This window comes from Lygodium microphyllum, chromosome 10 (genome assembly GCF_053477565.2).
Source record: "Lygodium microphyllum isolate KBCC chromosome 10, Lygodium_microphyllum_v1.1.10, whole genome shotgun sequence".
In the NCBI taxonomy this organism is placed as follows: Eukaryota; Viridiplantae; Streptophyta; class Polypodiopsida; order Schizaeales; family Lygodiaceae; genus Lygodium; species Lygodium microphyllum.
Window position 1 is genome coordinate 111,848,264 of NC_141144.1, and position 18,521 is coordinate 111,866,784.

At 40.7% G+C, this 18,521-nt stretch overlaps 1 protein-coding gene across 1 annotated transcript; it reads left to right on the forward strand.

The window, feature by feature from the left end:
* Nucleotides 1-16,964: 16,964 nt before the first annotated feature.
* Nucleotides 16,965-18,042, forward strand: LOC148030437 (universal stress protein A-like protein). Its single transcript, XM_087687254.1, has 2 exons — nt 16,965-17,463; nt 17,845-18,042. Exons 1-2 carry the CDS (start codon nt 17,292-17,294, stop codon nt 17,973-17,975), a joined length of 303 nt encoding a protein of 100 aa, XP_087543380.1. The 5' UTR covers nt 16,965-17,291; the 3' UTR covers nt 17,976-18,042.
* The last annotated feature ends 479 nt before the right edge of the window (nt 18,043-18,521 follow it).

The following is an 18,521-nucleotide window of genomic DNA, read 5'->3' on the forward strand; positions in this document are numbered from 1 at the left end:
ATTTCGTAAAATTATATTTATTGCCGGAGCTCATACACAAAGGTGGGTTCCTTGTGCGAAAAGTTGATGGGGATGCTTGTCCTTTTCGGGCGTCTTGTTAATTTAATGTGCAAGTGGGTGATTCCATAGCGGGTAATTCTGTAAAATACATATTTAAATTAATAGACATTTATAAGTTTAGAGTGCGCACTCGTAATAAATTAAGATTAGGATTGAGTTCTAACCAATTTATTTATTTTGTAGCTAAAGACCGCTAGGTATTCACTTTTGTCGGTTTAATTTTATTATTTTCTAACAATTGTAAATGCTTGAGTTGATATATAGAGCAGGAAGCACTGGCGTTGAGAAGCACTGGGGGCGATAGCGTGTATTCAAGTTATTTAGAAGAAATTATCATTTTTGATGGGCGCACATCTTAGGTGTGGCGCCAATATTTATTTTCATGCACTTATTTATTGAAGCGCCTGACATTTATTTATTATTTTGTATGTGCATGGGCGCCCGATTTAAATATTTGTTATTGGACATTATATTTGGGCACAACCTGAATCTTTGGGCGCCCAATAGCTTTAATTCTTTAGTGGGACAAAAGCAAACACAAAAGCTAAGCGTGATAATTGTAAATTGGATTATTTTGTTAGCTTGGAGATGAATAATAATATTTCAAATACATGCTTTGTGGAGTGCTCACACAAGGCATGGGGGGAGATTGTACCCAATTGGTCTTTTGCCTCATGTCGTGCAAGTCTTCTCTCTTGTTTTTTTGTACAAAAGTAGAGTTATTTTGTTCTTGGGGACCTTTCGGCACTCACTACGTGCACATACAACATCCGATATATGCACCAATGGTATCAGAGCGAAGCTAAGATCGAGAGCTTCCAATCGCTTACCATCGGGCGCAAAGGCAGAGCTTCTGGAATGATCAAGCTCAACAGTCACTCTCGTGGCAATCCGTCAATACTAGTATGTTCCTGGCAGTGAAAAACCCCCTGCTACGCTGTTGGATCGTGAAGGACTGGCCTCTACAGGTGGAGGACCACGCGGGAAGCTTCTTCATCAAGTCTTCTATTCTTAGAAGAAAGAGATAAGTGATTTCCAATTACTCTAGTTAACAAGCTTAATAATCTTTGAATAAATCTTAATCCTTCAAAAGTTAATGGCGGCAGAGGCAGGATGCAGTCGACGGTGGCGAACGTGGCGAGAACATGCCGCCGTCCTGGGAAAAAAATTTGAGCCTTTAACTTTTTTAAAGCTTAAAGGCTTTAAGATCTTCTAAAGCTTAAACTAATTATCTCCTTTGAATTCTTTCTCATAGCAGTAGTTCCCACTGGAGAAAAAACGAACTCATCTTCAACCTTTTGCAAGCCCCTGTTCACACCTGTGGACTGACAGAATTCAATTTTAGCAAACAGATTGCTACCCCAGTCTGCACGCACGAATTATCTTCTTGGAAGAAGACCGTGACATCAAATTTCGCATCTGCAAAGAAAAAATACTACAAAAAAGCCATTAAAAAAAAAGAAATAAGCCTTGTAAACCCAACTTTGAGCTACGCCCATCCCGCTAACAAGATTTCGAGTGTGTGAGGTCTTTTGGAATTTCGCAGGATATCTGATCAAACCATGGAAGATTTTATGGCTGAAGGTGACTTACCTAAACCAACGATGGAGCAAAAATTGGATTTGATGATGATGCAGCTTCAAGAGGAACAAAGAGCACGTCAAACTTTGCAAGTTCAATTGGCCAATCTACAACGATCTACCACCGATCAAGATGGACTACAACCTGAAGATCTTATACGACGTACGATCAATGCAACACTTGAAGCGCAATCTATTCGAAAAGAAACAAAGATAGGTAAAAGAAATTTCAAATTTCATACTTTCAATGGGTCACACGATGGAAAGACTGTACTTGCTTTTATCAGTCAATTTGATGATTATTTCCATGAAGAACAGTATGTTGAGAAAGATAAAATTAAGTGTGTCACTAATCATCTAGTGGACAGAGCATCTCTATGGTGGACTATTGTCCACAAGAGCATTGATTGTCCTACTACTTGGGAGACTTTCTAAAAGAAATTTTTGCAGAATTTTCTTCCACTCCAATTCCACAAAAAAGCAATCAAACAATGGGATCTTCTGCAACACAGAGGGATTGTGAGCCTATTTCACAATATACCGAGCATTTTTGGAATGCTTTATTGCAACTTCGAATGCTCTAAGATGTACCTGAGAGGCAACCCATAAACGCAAGTTTATGTCTAGCTTACTTGGACATTTTTATGCGGAGGTCAACATGTTCAAGCCAACGACTCTCGAAGATGCAATTTCCTTGGCCCATGACACTGAAGACAAAATTCGAGGACGAGAGAAGCGACCACAATAATTTCAAACTAATAGTAACTTTGGTTCAAAACAATTCAATTCAAATTTTCAAAGATTCTATCAAAACCGTTTCCTTCCATCTTCATTCCGTAAATCTTAGACACGACCACCTGCTTTACCATTAAACACAAATCCAAATCCTAAGCCATCTTTCCAGCCAAATCCCAACATTCCTAAACTTTCCGCTATTACCAATAATGTATATAAAGCCAAACCCATAGTCTATTACAAATGTCATCAACCTGGACATCTAGCAACGAATTGTCAAACCAAAAAGCCAACTATTCATATCAATTATTTGGGAGTGACAGAAGATGAAGAACATAAAGAAATGCAAGATTTCACGGAAGACGATGACGATATCGGTACTACTTCAGATACTTTACCAGGTATGTCAAATCCCCATTCTTTATTAACGATGAAATGTCTTGTGCATGGTAAAGAAAAGACTGTTTTACATTATGATGGAAGCACGAGACTTTATTTCTGCAAAATTTGTCAAAGAATTGAATTTACATATTGTTTCTACACATTATCGCATCAAGGCTGCATTATTAGGCACTAGACACAATGGGAACACAAGAAGTGCATGACTTAGAAATTAAAATTGGTGATTATGTTGAAGGTAGAAATTTCTTAGTTGTGCCCTTGCAATCTAGTGACATTATCTTAGGAATGCTTGGTGTCATTAGTACAATCCCGATATAGATTATTCCACGCATTCAATGAAGATTCATTCTAATGGGAAACAAATCACATTGCATGGTATGTACACTTTCGATATTTTTCCATTGCTTAGTTATACACAAGCTAAATGTGCATTAAGAAAAGGTAGCAAATCCTATTTAATATGGGTGAATGAAATTGAAGCTAAAGAAAATCAGATGCATCCTAAGCACGCACAATTTCTTTCACAATTTCAAGATTTTTTTACTGCTGAATTACCACTTGGCTTACCACCTATATGTCCCGAAGATCACAAAATAGACCTAATTCCTGGATCACAACCACCATGTAAAGTACCATATAGACATAACCAAATTGAATAGAAAGAAATTCAAGCCCAAGTTAAAGAATTGTTAACCCGAGGACTCATTAGACCTAGTAGTTCTCCATTTGGTGCACATGTCCTATTAGTGAAGAAGAAAAACAATACCTATCGCATGTGCATTGATTACCGTGCCCTAAATAAGATCACTGTTAAAAATACCTAGGGTAGATGATCTTATGGACAAGCTACAAGGATCTGCAATATTTAGCAAGATAGATCTTAAATTTGGATACCATCAAGTACGATTGGATACATCTGATATATTCAAAACTGCATTTAGAACACAATTTGGACACTATGAATTCCTTGTTATGCCTTTTGGTTTAACTAATGCACCAGCCACATTTAGTCGAATGATGAATCACATATTTTTGAAGCATCGGCATTGTGTCATTGCTTTCTTTGATGACATATTGGTTTTCAGTAGGAATGAGAACGAGCATTATGAACATTTATCTTTGGTTTTCAAATTATTGAAAGAGAATCAATTATATGCTAATCCTGAAAAGAGTGAAATTTTCCAAATACAAATTGAATACCTGAGACATATTGTTTCATTTGAAGGTATTAATGTTGACTCTAAAACAATAGAAGCAATTTTGAAGTGGCTGATACCTAAAAATGTGCACGAATGTAATGAAAGAAGCTGAGAGAAGAGAGAAGGAGAGCTAAGAAGAGAGAAAGAGGACAAAAAGGAGAAGGAAGAAGACTAGAAGAGGAGAGAGAAAGAGAAAAAAGAGGAGAGAAGGGAGAAGGAAGCCATGGAAGCTGGAGATGAAGGTGGAGTGTGATCTTGATAATAACTGGTTGCTCTAATCTAGGGCTCTTACACCTTAAATACCCCAGTCAGTGTGACGGGGTATCTAAACCCTAGTCGGTGTGTATCCCGCTCGTTACAATCCATCCCCACTCGAAAGGTTTTTGCCCTAAAACACAAGGAGAAATAGAGGGAAGTGATGGGTGGGCTAAGGGAGGGTTGCAGAGTACTACTCAGAGCCCTTTGATAATGAAGAATAGGTGTGGAGAGACTAGGAACATCATGCAGTCCTGAACCGGTCTGCTGAAGTAAACTGGTCATAAATTTTGATAGGTTGCTCCAAATAGGGCGTACTATATGTCAAAACGAAGCTTATGACGAGTACTTTCAGCCTATGTAGAATTCACATGCATGTGATTTGCACAAGTACAAAACTGTTCTAAAATAGTGTGCGATCTGCAGGTGGGAAGAGGGCAATTTGGGGCATGATCGGCTAGTCTTCCAACCATTGGGGTTCACAGAGGTAGGGAAATTCATTGAGGATGGTTGTTGGGCACCAAGAGACTTCTTCCAAGGGTAAGCCTTGCCATTTGATGAGGTATTCTTTGATGGATCGGGATCGTAAGTGCTTATCTCGCTACCCAATGATTGCTTCAGGAACATATTGAGTGATACCCTCTTTATCTATGGGGGGAAGTTCTTCCACATAGTCCACTGAGGAGCCTACAAAGGGTTTCAGCTAACTGACATGAAACACATTGTGGATTTTGGTGGTAGGGGAGAGTTCTAAGCGGTAGGCCAAGTCGCCAACTCTCTTTAGGATTCGGTATGGGCCATAGAAGGAATGGGCTAGCTTGTTACTGTTGCTACCCTCTTTGAGAGTAGAGTAGCAAGACTTAGGCACTTTCAAAAGGACCAATTTCCCCTCTTGGAATTCCAATACCTTCATTTTTCATCAACATAGAGTTTCGTGTGTGTTTGGGCCTTCTGAAGATTCATTTTGCATTGCTGAAGTAAAGCTTGCATGCGATCAAATTCAGCTTGACTCTGAGGATTGATCTTATCAGTAAACAAGACTATAGGAAGGGGAACCTTATACCTATATAAGACCTCAAAAGGGGAAACTCCAATGCTAGAGTGTGTGGAGTTATTATATGCAAACTTAGCCAAGTGAAGCCACATATCCCAATTGTGTTGTGCATCATGGCAAAAGTGCCTCAAATATGTCTCAAGCCATTTGTTCACTCTCTCAGTTTGGCCATCAGTCTGAGGGTGGTATGCATTGGATGGAGCAAGCTTGGTCCCCATGGAGGTGAAAACTGTCTACCAAAAGTTGCTCATAAACTTTGCATCCCGATCATGTAATATGACTTGTGGTAAGCCATGCAACTTGAAGACATTTTCCATAAATTGAGTGGCCACCTGAGAGGCAGTATATTGGACCTTAGTGGGGATAAAGTGGGCAGCTTTGATAAGGCGATCAACTACCACATAGATACTGTTCCACCCTTTCTTAGTAATGAGAAGGCGATAAAGTCCATTGTGATGTGAGTCCATTTCCCTTCAGGGATAGGGAGAGGATGCAAGAGGCCAGCGGGCCTGAGTGTACTATCCTTGTTCTGTTGGCATGGAACACATTTGATCACAAAGTCCTTGATGTCCCTCGATAAGCCTTTCCAATGAAAGCTCTTGGCAATCCTGTCATATGTTTTGAAAACACCCAAGTGACCGGCAGTGGGGCAAGAATGCATTTCTTCCATGATCTTCTACATGAAGGGGGAGGTGTGTGGGATGACAATCTTGCCATGGGACCAAATAAGGCCATGCTTGAGATGATATTGGGAGTTTTCAGCCATAACCCCATGCTATAATTTCTTAAATATGTGGCTAAAGTGATCATCTAACAAGTAAGCCTCCTGGAGCTCTTCAACCCAATCACTGTGCAATTCTGAGATAGATGACACTCTGCATTCCCACATTCGAGAGAGAGAATCAGCCACAATATTATCCTTGCCCCGCATGTGTGAAATGTCAAAGTCATAGTTCTGTAAGGTCACCACCCATCACATTTGCTTAGGAGTCAAAGTAGACTGAGTCACGAAGTATTGGAGGACTCGGTGATCGCTTTTCACTTGGAAGCGGCTGCCATACAAATAGTGGTGCCATTTCTTGATGGCATGGAGGATGGCCAACATCTCTTGGTTGTATACATTCATTTGCATCTCCTTCTCATCAAGCTTTCGGCTTTCAAATGCAATCACACCATGCTCTTGCAACAATACTGCACCAACACCCCGGCTACTAGCATCACAATGAATGGTAAATAGCTTAGAGAAGTCAGGGAAAACAAGGATGGGGGCTGAAGTAAGCGCGTCCTTTAACTGTTTGAAGCTATGATCTACAGTGGCATCCCAAAAGAATGACTCTTTTTTCAAGCGATCAGTCAAAGGTGCTGCAATGGTGGCATAGTGCTTAATGAAGCATCTGTAGAATGAAGAGAGACAAAGGAAGCCATGCAAGGAGGTGGTGGTGGAAGGAATGGGCCAATCCTTAACACATTGCACCTTTTTGGGGTCAGCCTATATACCATTTTTGCTCACAATGTGTCCCAAGTACTCCACAGATGTCTGCATGAATATACATTTTCTCTCCTTAGCAAAGAGTCGATGCTCTCTCAACATGTCAAACACCCTCCGAACGTATGTCAAGCACTCCATAGATAACTTGCTATAGATGAGGATGTCATCAAAGAAAACAAGCACGAATTTGAACAAAAAGGGTTGTAGGATTTTGTTCATGAGGCTTTGAAAGGTGGCAGGGGCGTTAGTCAACCCAAAAGGCATCACAAGAAAATGGTAAAGTCCACGATCAGTCCTGAAGGCCATTTTGACCTCATCTCCTGCCCGCATACGAATCTGATGGTAGCCAGAGTGCAAGTCAATCTTAGTGAAAAAGCATGCCCCTTTTAACTCATCCAGCAAATCATCAATCCGTGGGATGGGGTAGCAATTCTTCACTGTAATTTTGTTCAAATCTCTGTAGTCAATACACATGCGAAAGGAGCCATCTTTCTTTTTGACTAAGAGGACAGGGGATGCATAAGGGGAAGAACTCAGTTCAATGAAACCCATCTCCAACAACTCTTTGATTTGCTTTGCAACCTCTTCACGCTCACACTTGGAGAGTCTATAGGGGGGTTTGTTCACTGGCTTGGAATGGGGCTCTAGGTCAAGTGGGTGGTCCACTTGTCTCTTGGGAGGGAGGGATGTAGGCATGTGAAATAAGTCATTGTATTCCTCAAGTAAGGGGCCTGCAAGGCAGAGTCATATGATACTGCAGAGGGTTGATCAGAAGTGTCCTTATTTAATTGCAAAACAAACATATGTGAGCATTTCTTAAACTCTCGTTTGAGTGCTTTGTTGTAATGAGCTGAAAATCAGCATGATCTCAAACTCCCTCTAGGTGGATAGGTTGTCCATGCATCATAAACTCCATGTAAAGCTGAGAGAAGTCCATAGCAATTTTCCCCAATTGTTTCAGCCAATCACAGCCCCAAGACAACATCAATGGGGCCCATATCTAGGACAATCAGATCAACCAGTGCCACATAATTTTCAGCCAAGCATAAGGGAACTGCGGGACATACATGTGTGCTGATTTCTTCTTCTCCATTTTCTACTTGGACCTTCAAGGGGTGGTGTAATGCCATAGGGGTACATTTCAACCGATCAATGATTGATTTATTGACAAAACTCTAAGTGCTTCCACTATCCACAAGGATAAAAACATGCTTTCCATTGATACTGCTTTGAATGCAAAGGGTACTGGGGTTGCGGGAACCCATCCAAGCATCCAAGGAGATCGAGCAAAGGGAAGTGGGAGGTAGATGGGATGTTAAATCAAGTATCTGTGAGGGAGCACTGCCCGGGTTAAAGGGAAACCCATTCTCCAGGTCATAGAACTACTCATGATCAACATCCTCCGTGGGCTCAGTCTGTCAATGGCCAGGTCATCCTCCTCATTGTGCCAATCTTCCATGACATACATGCTATGAGCTTTGACCTTAGCTGTCTTGTACGGGCATTTGGAGGCATGATCAGCTGTGTACTTATCTCCACATTTAAAGCATAAGCCCTTTTCTTTCCGTTCCTTCACAACATCTGGGGAGATGAACCGTTGACTACTGGATCCATGGGAAGGTAATGCAGTAGACTATTTATTTTCAGCATACCAATTTTCAGCAATAGAGCCCGATGCTGTCCCAAAAGTACCCATTTTTCTTTCAGCATGGAAGGCGGGGTAAGTGGGTACTTTGGGGCTGTTATCAAGCATAGAAGAGCCTCGAAAACCACCTCCATATGGGGCTGATCATGAAGGGATGCGGGGAGGTCCAAGACCTTGCTGAAAATGCTCATTCTTACGGTACTTTCTTGCATATCTCTCAACTAGTTCGATTGCATCAAATAGTGTAGTGGGTTTCTGGGCCATGACATCAGCCCCGATAGAATCGGTTCCAACCCATGGATGTACTTGTGCAATTTAGCATTGTCACTGATGCTTTCCACATACATGGTCAAGTTCATGAATTGATTGGTGTAGTCACGTACAGTGAGGTTACGTTGGTCAAGAGTGTACCATCTTCTTGCCAACCGTTCTTTTTCCACAGGGGACACAAAAACTTGGACCATATACATTTTGAAATCTTCCCAATCAATGAACTGTTGATTCTCTTGATTGATATAGCGCCATCAAGTGTGGGCAAAACCTTCCAAGTGGAGAGAAGCAAAAAGTATTTTCTGATCATTAGTGAGGGGGTAGATGTTGAAGTAGCACTCCAACTTGGATGTCCATTCTTCTAGGTCAGATGGTGAGGGGGATTGCCCATTGTACTTTGTGAGAATGATCTTTTCACGCAAATAGCGGCCATGCTGCCCATGAAATCCTTGCCCTCCATGCATCCCGTGGTGGCCATACATGCCTTGCTGTCCATACATCCCTTGTGGTGCATTTAGCCCATGTTGTCCATTATAGCCATGTTGTCCATGATTGCCAGGCTGGCCATTTGTACCATATGGTCCTTGATGGGGCTGATTCATATGTGGTGCATGGGGGCTCCTAGGTAGAGCGAGTGAAATTCGACCCAAGGTGGGAGAAGGCCTCAAGTGAATGTTGCCAGCATGGTGGACAGGGGAATTCAATAGGGGCTCTTCATGCGTATGAGAGGGTTCCCCGATCTCATAAGTAGAAGGGGAAATTCCCTTAGCACCAAGTATACCCTGTGGGCCATGCGACGGTTCCTGATGTGGATGGCGTCTAGACTCATGTCTAGAGTCATTGGTCTTCTCTTGGGGTGAAGCGGTCGCTAACTGAGCATGTAGAGCAGTGAGTTGTTTCAAGGTTTGTTGGGTCTTTGAGTTTGAGATAGCCATGTGCTCGATCACTTCATCAAATTTGGATATCATCTGGTAGTGGTTGGTGACCATATCATTGTGGCGTTCCATATGACGGAGCTCATGTTGGCAGAGGGTGTGATTAAGAAGGGCACACGGGTCCGTTTCAGGCATTTCCTCCTGTATGTCACCATGGTAATCTTGCACTGAGCTTGGTTCCTCATTCATGGAGGTCCGGGAGTCTCTAATATCCCTCTGGAGTTCCTTTTGGGCCTTGCTTTTGCCTTTCTGGCCAGCCATCTGGGTGCAGTCCATAGGACTTGCTGTCAGTAAAAGGGACCTAACTCTTTGTAGGAAACTTCAATTGGTGAAATTTTGGGCTCCAGTCAGAGGGAAAAATGGCCTCTTTGAGATGAGCTATTAACCTTTATGATAAAAAATGATCAAAAGTTTTTGTAAGGGGTTTACAATGCCTTTCCTGGAGCGGTCTGCATCCTGTCCATAGTGACCCTAGTGCACAAAAATGGGAATAAATTTCACACTATAGCTCCGATTGGGGAGATTTTTTATTTAAACCAGAGGGGACAAAGCCCTCTTTGAGATGAGCTATAGGGTTCACCCCCAAATTCAAGACATAATTTTTTGCAATGGGATCTTTGTGACAGTCTTGCGGGACTGTGACCAAAAACACTGCCTATCCCTTAGTACCAATGTCTTACATGGATAGAGCATAGATCAAGGGGCCTGATCTGCCACATCAATAGCATCTTGAGCATACTGAACATTAATCCCGAGCATCATTGCATACCCATCAACTCTGCCATTCATGCATAAGTACATTCACTGCCATATATCTCCATTGACTACATGTACCTCAAGTGACATACATGGGTGCCATTAGTATTGCGGGGTATCCAAGAGGAATCATTGGGGTAGGGAAGTGGGGCTTATGGAAGCACCTGCACGTGCAAACAAGTATTGGGATTTGGATCACCAGGAGGTGGGCAAAGTTCCCCCCGGGCCGGATTGTGCACCCCTTCAGGGTCTTAAGTAGTAAGGGAGGGTCATCTCTCTTTTGTCTTACCACCTCGCCTGGCATCGACCTTTTTCCTCAGCTGGAGTATACATGGTAGACATTTTTAATTAGCAATTAGCATGAGATGCATTGGAAAGAAGACATTGGCATTTTCATGAGATGCAAGGAATGATGAAGGTTGGGATAGGGGTTACCTTAGCAGTCTAGTGACACACTGGTTGCTACTTACCCAATTTACAATGGCTAATATTTATCCAAGATCATAAGACAAAGTAGGGGTTAATGTCAGCCATTACAATGAAATTCGGGAAGAGGTATGATGTATGCAATCTTGAATCTCTCCAACAATGGATTAAGCTCAGCAAGTGGCTAAATTGAGAGATTAAGATCAGAGTGGCATACCTCTTTAATGCTTGTGACGATCGTTAAAGATCGAATCATCATGATGCCGCTTGCTCCATTGATCAAGTCCGATTGTTGGGGAATAAATTAGTTGCAAATAACTGGATTCCCATTGATTCATTGTCCTACATTGATGGATTTATATTTTATGAAAAAAGATTATGTGTAACTGTTCCATTTCGATCATTTGTTTTGCATGAAATTCATTGTCCCCCATACCAAGGCCATAGAGGAATTATTTCTACTTTGTGTACATGATTGAAGATTTTTATTGGCCACACATGGAATCTGATGTATCTAACTTTGTATTTGAATGCTGAATTTGTGAAAGAGTTAAAAGACACCATGGTAGATAATATGGTTTATTAATGCCTTTACCAATTCCAGAACGACCATGGGGATAGATCTCAATGGATTTTTTCACTAGTTTGCCTAACACTAAAGCTAATCATGACATGATTTGGACTATTTTCGATAGGTTTACCAAACAAGCATATTTCATTCCATGCAAGAAAACGTTAACTGCATCTCAAGCTGCTCAATTGTTCTTGAAAACTGTTTTCACTAATCATGGTTTGCCAAAAGTTATTATTCATGACCGTGATTCTAGATTCTGTACTAATTTTTGGATTACTTTGTTTGCTAATTTAGGGACAAAGATTGATGTTTCATCTGCATTTCATCCTGAAATAAATGGGTAAACAGAAGCTACTAACAGTACCATTTTAGATCTTTTGCGTGCATACACAATTTCAAAACCACAAACATGGGATACACATTTACATTTACTTCAGTTTGCATACAATAACACACCACATACAGCTACACAGAAAGCACCATTTGAAATTATTTATGGATATAGATTACCTACACTTGTTACATCATTGTCAAACAAATTTCAAGTTGCTGATGATATTGCTAACATACATGCTACTATTTTTATGAAGTTAAAGATATTATTGCCAAAGCCTAGCAATCATACACAAAACAAGCCAATAAGAAAAGAAAAGCTATGAGTTACGTATTGAAAAGCGAAGATTACAAAGTTTTGACAAACACCCTATTGTAAAGTTAGCTCCTAGATTTTATGGACCTTTCAAGATCATTCACAAAATCAATGACAATGCATTTAAACTAGAATTACCACAAAACTGGAAAATCCACAACACTTTTCATATTAGTTTGTTACGACCTTTTAGAGGCCAATTACCTGTACATCCTGTCTATGAAAGCCCTCCTTTGCTAGAAGAAGAAATTGAAATCCTTGAGCCTGAAACTATTCTAGATATTGACTTTATGACCACTAGAACTAGCTGTAGATATCCTAGATATTTTGTTAAGTTTAAAAATCATCCTATTAAAGAGGCCCAATGGATGCACGCCCAAGACTTAAGTGCTTACCCCTCATTGTTGGCTCCACATTGAGCTAATAGCAATTGAGAACAATTGCTATCCCACCCCGGGGGTATGATGCCAAGAGGCATATTTCACGGTGGATTCTGTGAGGTTTTGCGGTGGATTCCGTAAAATTATATTTATTACTGGGGCTCATACACAAGGTGGATTCCTTGTGTAAAAAGTCGATGGGGACGCTTGTCCTTTTCGGGCATCTTGTTAATTTAATGTGCAAGTGGGTGATTCCATAGTGGCAGGTGATTCCGTAAAATACATATTTAAATTAATAGACATTTATGAGTTTAGAGTGCGCACTCGTAATAAATTAAGGTTAGGATCGAGTTCTAACCAATTTATTTATTTTGTAGCTGAAGCTGCTAGGTATTCACTTTTGTCGGTTTAATTTTATTATTTTCTAACAATTGTGAATGCTTCAGTTGATGTGTAGAGCAGGCAGCGCTGGCGTTGGAAAGCACTGTGGGCGATAGCGTATATTCTGGTTATTTAGAAGAAATTATCATTTTTTATGGGCGCGCATCTTAGGCGTGGCGTCAATATTTATTTTGATGCGCTTATTTATTGAAGCACCTGACATTTATTTATTATTTTGTATGTTCATGGATGCACGATTTAAATATTTGTTATTGGACATTGTATTTGGGCACAGCCCGACTCTTTGGGCACACAATAGCTTTAATTCTTTAGTGGGACAAAAGCAAACACAAAAGCTAAAGCGTGCTAATTGTAAATTGGGCCATTTTTTTAGCTTGGAGATGAATAATATATCAAATACATGCTTTGTGGATCGCTCACACAAGGCATGGGGGAAGATTGTACCCAATTGGTCTTTTGCCTCATGTCGTGCAAGTCTTCTCTCTTGTTTTTTTGTGCAAAACTAGAGTTCTTTTGTTCTTGGGGACCTTTCCGCGCTCACTATGTGCACATATAACATCCGATCTGTGCACCACAGTTGCTAGCACTCGTATTCGGGCATGAACCGAGGCACTTCAAAAACTTTATTTTGCTAGTATTCCACATCCTCGGTGCTCTAGAGGGTGGGATTCTTCTCTCTTTCTTCCAGCCACTGTTGGCCTAGCCGGCTTTCGACGTTTATCACCTTGTCCACTATTTTAGGGAGAATGACTCTACACATGGCATTGGGGATGAGGAAGCTGAAGCTGAAGTTGAAGGGCTGCTTCTCTTTTTTTGTTCTCTCCCAGATTATGAGCTCCGCATGGAAACTAGCTGCCAAGTCATTTGGGCATGGTGGGAGGGGTACAGACAGCTGTGCCATAGCATTATCCCTCAATCTTTTCCTAGCTTCTTCCACCATTTTCCTTCTCTTCTCTCTCAGAGTGGTTTTTCTTTTCACGGGCATGTCTGCTGGCTACCCTTGCCCTTCAAAATGGGGTGAAGGGGATTGTGGGATCACTTCTTCAAATTCACCTAGGTCGAATTGCAATTCATCTTAACTTTCTAGGCACTCTTACTGTTGTACCTCCTCTGTGTTTAGCGGTAGTGAGCTGTAGTTGTGGCTTGTCGACATGGGTCCAATGATCGTGGGTTAAGACATTGAAGTCTGCTCCCTCATCGACTAAGGCGTTGATAGTGCATGTTTGCTTGTCACTGATTGTGATGTAGAGGTAGGCAGGCTCTACGGTTTCCTCATTTTCATCATCAATCTCCGTGATTGTGGCTACCCGTACTTTGACAGGTGATTCTAACATTGGTGGTTCATGCAAGGGGTGCGTGGGGGGATAATACTTCTTGATGTGACTACTAGTGAAGAAGCCTACGCCCTCGCCTTCCAAAGTCTCGAGTTCGACATTACCGGTTCGGTTGATGACACGAACCTTGAAGGGTCCTAGACCTTTAAACTTCATTTTTTGTTTATGCTCCTTAACAAAGTATAGGAGCACTAAGTTGCCTTGTTCAAAGTCACGCTCCTTGATATACTTATCAAACCAACTTTTGCGGTGTGCTTTCTCGCATATGAGCACATGGGTAGCTAGGAGGCGAGTTTTCAAGAGGCTCTCGAGTTCAATTAGATATTTCGTCCATGCTTCCTTCCCTTCCCATCTTTCGTGAAGTGTGATCCTCAAGCTAGGAACGAAGAACTCTACAGGTAGAATTGCTTCAGTTCCATAGGTCAACCTAAAAGGTGTCTGGCTTACACCCGTTTTGTAGGCTGTGCGGTAAGCCCACAAGGCTGCCATCAACTTGTTATCCCAGTCACTGCACGAAGCAGAGACTACCTTGGTCAGGACGTTTACTAGAATTTTATTGGTGGGTTCTTCCTGGCCATTTGCATGAGGGTAGTATGGCAAGGATTTTCGATGGATAATTAGAAAGGTGGATAGAACATGCGCGATCACTTCATTAATGAAGTGTGTGCCTTGGTCGCTAACTAGTTCGATGGGGCAACCGAATCATGAGATTACCTGCTCCCATAGGAACGTGGCAGTGGTTCTTGCATCATTCTTTCTTGTAGCTCTTGCTTCTGCCCATTTTGTTAGATAGTCAGTGGCTACAATGATATACCTAGCTTGAGAGTATTGTGCCACAGGACTAATAGGTCCTATGAATTCAATTCCCCACTTCTCGAAGGGTTGTCATGCAATTACCAGGGTTAGTTCCATTTGATCCTTGCGAATCAGGACCTTTGTTCGTTGACACTCGTCACAGTGCTTAACGAATCGTGCCACATCGCGAAAAAGTGTGGGCCACCACAGTTGAGACTGCAACACCTTGCGAGCTGTTGTTTCTCCGCTAAAGTGTCCTCCAGCGATTCCAGGGGTGCTTCTGAAGCACTTCGTGCATCTCGTACTCACATATGCATCTGCGTAACAATCTGTCTTGCCCTAGCCTATATTGCTGACCTGCTATCAACTGATAAGGTTGGATCTTAAGGATGAGCCGTCTAAGTCAGGCTTTCTCTATTGGTCATTTAGGTAGTCCATGTTCAAGCACTTGGACTATGTCGTCTACCTAATATGGCGTCAAGTCGACTCGAAATAATTCTCTCTCGATGTTGTTATTAGACATATCAATTAACATTCTCTTTCTCTCTCATACATTAAATTATTGATATATAATTATCAACATATGCACAATCAAGGTTATTACTATACCCATACATACATAAGTACATATATATATAATCTAAGTATTAGCACACCTAATGCCAACAATGTTAATTACCAATATATTATATTAATATAAATTGCATTATCATAATATATTATTCAAATTATAACTTATTTTAATTACTACATTAATTAGCATATAAACAATACCACATATCTTATATCAATGTGTTATTAGATCATATCGATAACCTCATTATATTACATACCATATTCATGATATTGTTATCAAACATAATAAAATTACCCTTCCCTCCCTCCCTCGCTTCCCTCTCTCTCTCTACCTTCTTGCTTATGTATTCATTAACTATTAATATATGTTAGTATATTTATTAAAATTGGTAATATAAACATAATATGGGCATATCAATTAATGCATACACATATACATATTCATAAAACAATATACATGCATACATATATTGAGTTTGTAATATTAAATTCTTGATAGCTGTATTGATATTAATAAAGTTACCAATGTTAATAACTTATAGTATTTGTAATACTTATTCTTAATATTAATATATGTAATAACAATAATGCATATTATGTATGTAATTTACATTATATTAACATTAATACAATACTCAATAAGATGAACATGTTAGTATAATATAGTAATAGTTGAACTTATAATGATATAATTAATACAATCCCAAATATTGGTAACTATATGTAATACAATACTCAATAAGAAGAACGAATCCATATAATATATTAATCATTGAATGTATAATGGTATAATTAATACAATTACAAATATTGGTAACTATATGTAATACTAATATTAATATTAATAAATATTTAAAATGTTAATGACATAATAGGCATATCTTTTTATGATCTATTTTTTATTATTTTATTATTTTATATATTATATATTATATATTATACTAACTATGTAGAGCTTTTGGGGGGTGCTATGTGGCGGGCGTTTAGGGCGCTGTTTGTTGTGAAGCTGTTGGGATGGGCTAGAGCTATGTGTGGAGGTTTTATGGGCGACGACGCTGTTGCCATACAAAACACGCTCCGTTTCTGGAGGACTGTGCTCTGTGCTGCGTAGGCGCAGAATACCCACCTGTACATGCGACGTCGGTTGCTGATGAGCTCACGGGTGGGAACTCGTTCTTATTATTCACATATCACATGTCATATGGATCTAAAATTACAACTTACGTATAAGAACTTGGAAGAGAGGCAAGGCATGGACAGGTTCTACGGTTGTGGTGAATTTGTGCGTGAGGAGGTGACAAGTGGGACTTGACACGGGACGTCATCATGGCGGGCCTGCAGCTGACGAAAGGGACTCTGAAATCTCGACGAGTCGACCAGGCTGTCTGATACGAGACACGCAGACCGGGGAGGGGGTCGGGACTCGGGACTCGGGAGCGAGGGAGGGAGGAAAGAGGAGAGAGAGAGAGACAGCCAGCAGAAGAAGACGAAGCAGAAAAGAAGAAGAAGAAGAAGAAGAAGAAGAACGAAGGCTGTCTCCGGAGTCCGAGCGAACAAAAAGTTCGGTCGGTCAGTCTGATTTCTGAGGCTGAGGAAGAAGAAGAAGAAGAAGGAGAAGAAGAAGATCGAAGCTCCGGATATGGCACTTCCGCAGTCGTCGTTGCACGAGGACAAGACAGATCGCCCGATGCGCGTGCTCATTGCAGTCAGCCAGTTCTCCATAACTGGATACCCCCACCCAGTCGTCGTTGCACGAGGACAAGACAGATCGCCCGATGCGCGTGCTCATTGCAGTCAGCCAGTCCTCCATAACTGGATACCGGCCCCACCCGTCCATCAGTAGCTCCACGGCCTTTAACTGGACCCTTACCAAACCTATCCCCCCAGCTGCCTGCAGAAAAGACTATGAGCTCCTCATCTTGCACGTCCAGGTGCCTGACGAAGACGGTAACTATCCTCTTTTTCTAATGATAGGATCTCTGAACTGCTGCATGGTGAATGTTTCTCCTTGAAATCGCAACGTAAATTGTGACTCGCAGCCGTCCTGATAGCCTCATAATGTTACATTGTTGTACCTGATTTGCTCAAAAAGTTCTCGAACAAGGGCTCCGAGTACGCATAGTAAATGATTTTCATATGATGACATCTGACCTGAATGTGTTGTAAGATCTTTTGTTTGACCATTTGTAATGTAGCTATGTAGAGACTTAGCTCTTCTCATTTGTTACTACATACTGACACTGAAATTTTTCCCATTCTTTGAACTGGCTGTTTTCTGTTTTGAGTCATGGAGCATCTGATTGCTACCCTTGCTTGCTTATAATGCAGGTTTTGATGATTTGGATAGCCTTTATGCTACCAATGATGACTTCAAGGATATGGAACTCAAAGATCGGAAGAGGGGCATTCACTTACTGCAGCATTTTGTAAAGCACTGCAATGAGTCAAAGGTATTTTGACCAATTCTATGTGTGTAGTTATTCTAAATGAGAATAACACAAAGTTTGTGCATTTAAAATAATTGAATCCAAGAATGTGTTTTTTTCTTCACATGCCAATGAATGTCAGATCTCTTAATTTACAATATTCTTGAAACTAGAAATGGTCTTTCAAACCCTTCCTTAGGACCGGTTTGTAGCTGATTAAATGGGAGTGAAGAGTTAAGTAATGCCAATACTCAAGTGAGGAGTGGCTAGATGTCTTAGAGTCTCATTGCGGTGCCAAGATAAAATTCTTTTTAATAGTTAAAATGGTGCCATCAGGTTTCAAAAGACAAGGCCTAGAGGACACAATTTGAACTCCCTAACTTACTAGCAAAAACATGGATTGATTACTCTGAATGATAGCATTGTTAAAAAAAGATTTTGGGGGTTGAGATTTGAGAATACACTAGGGTTTGCAGAGAAAATACCTAAATGAATAACCACATGACAAACATAAGAACTAAAAAATGAAAAGAGAACATATGGAATGAATTATGAGATTCGATGAACAAATTGAGTTGG

What these genes read in the sequence shown, in the direction of transcription:
- LOC148030437 (XM_087687254.1), top strand. Translation starts at nt 17,292, where the DNA reads ATGCGCGTGCTCATTGCAGTCAGCCAGTCCTCCATAACTGGATACCGG. An exon ending in CCAGGTGCCTGACGAAGACG is followed by an intron (nt 17,464 to 17,844) that starts GTAACTATCCTC and finishes CTTATAATGCAG; the next exon opens with GTTTTGATGATTTGGATAGC.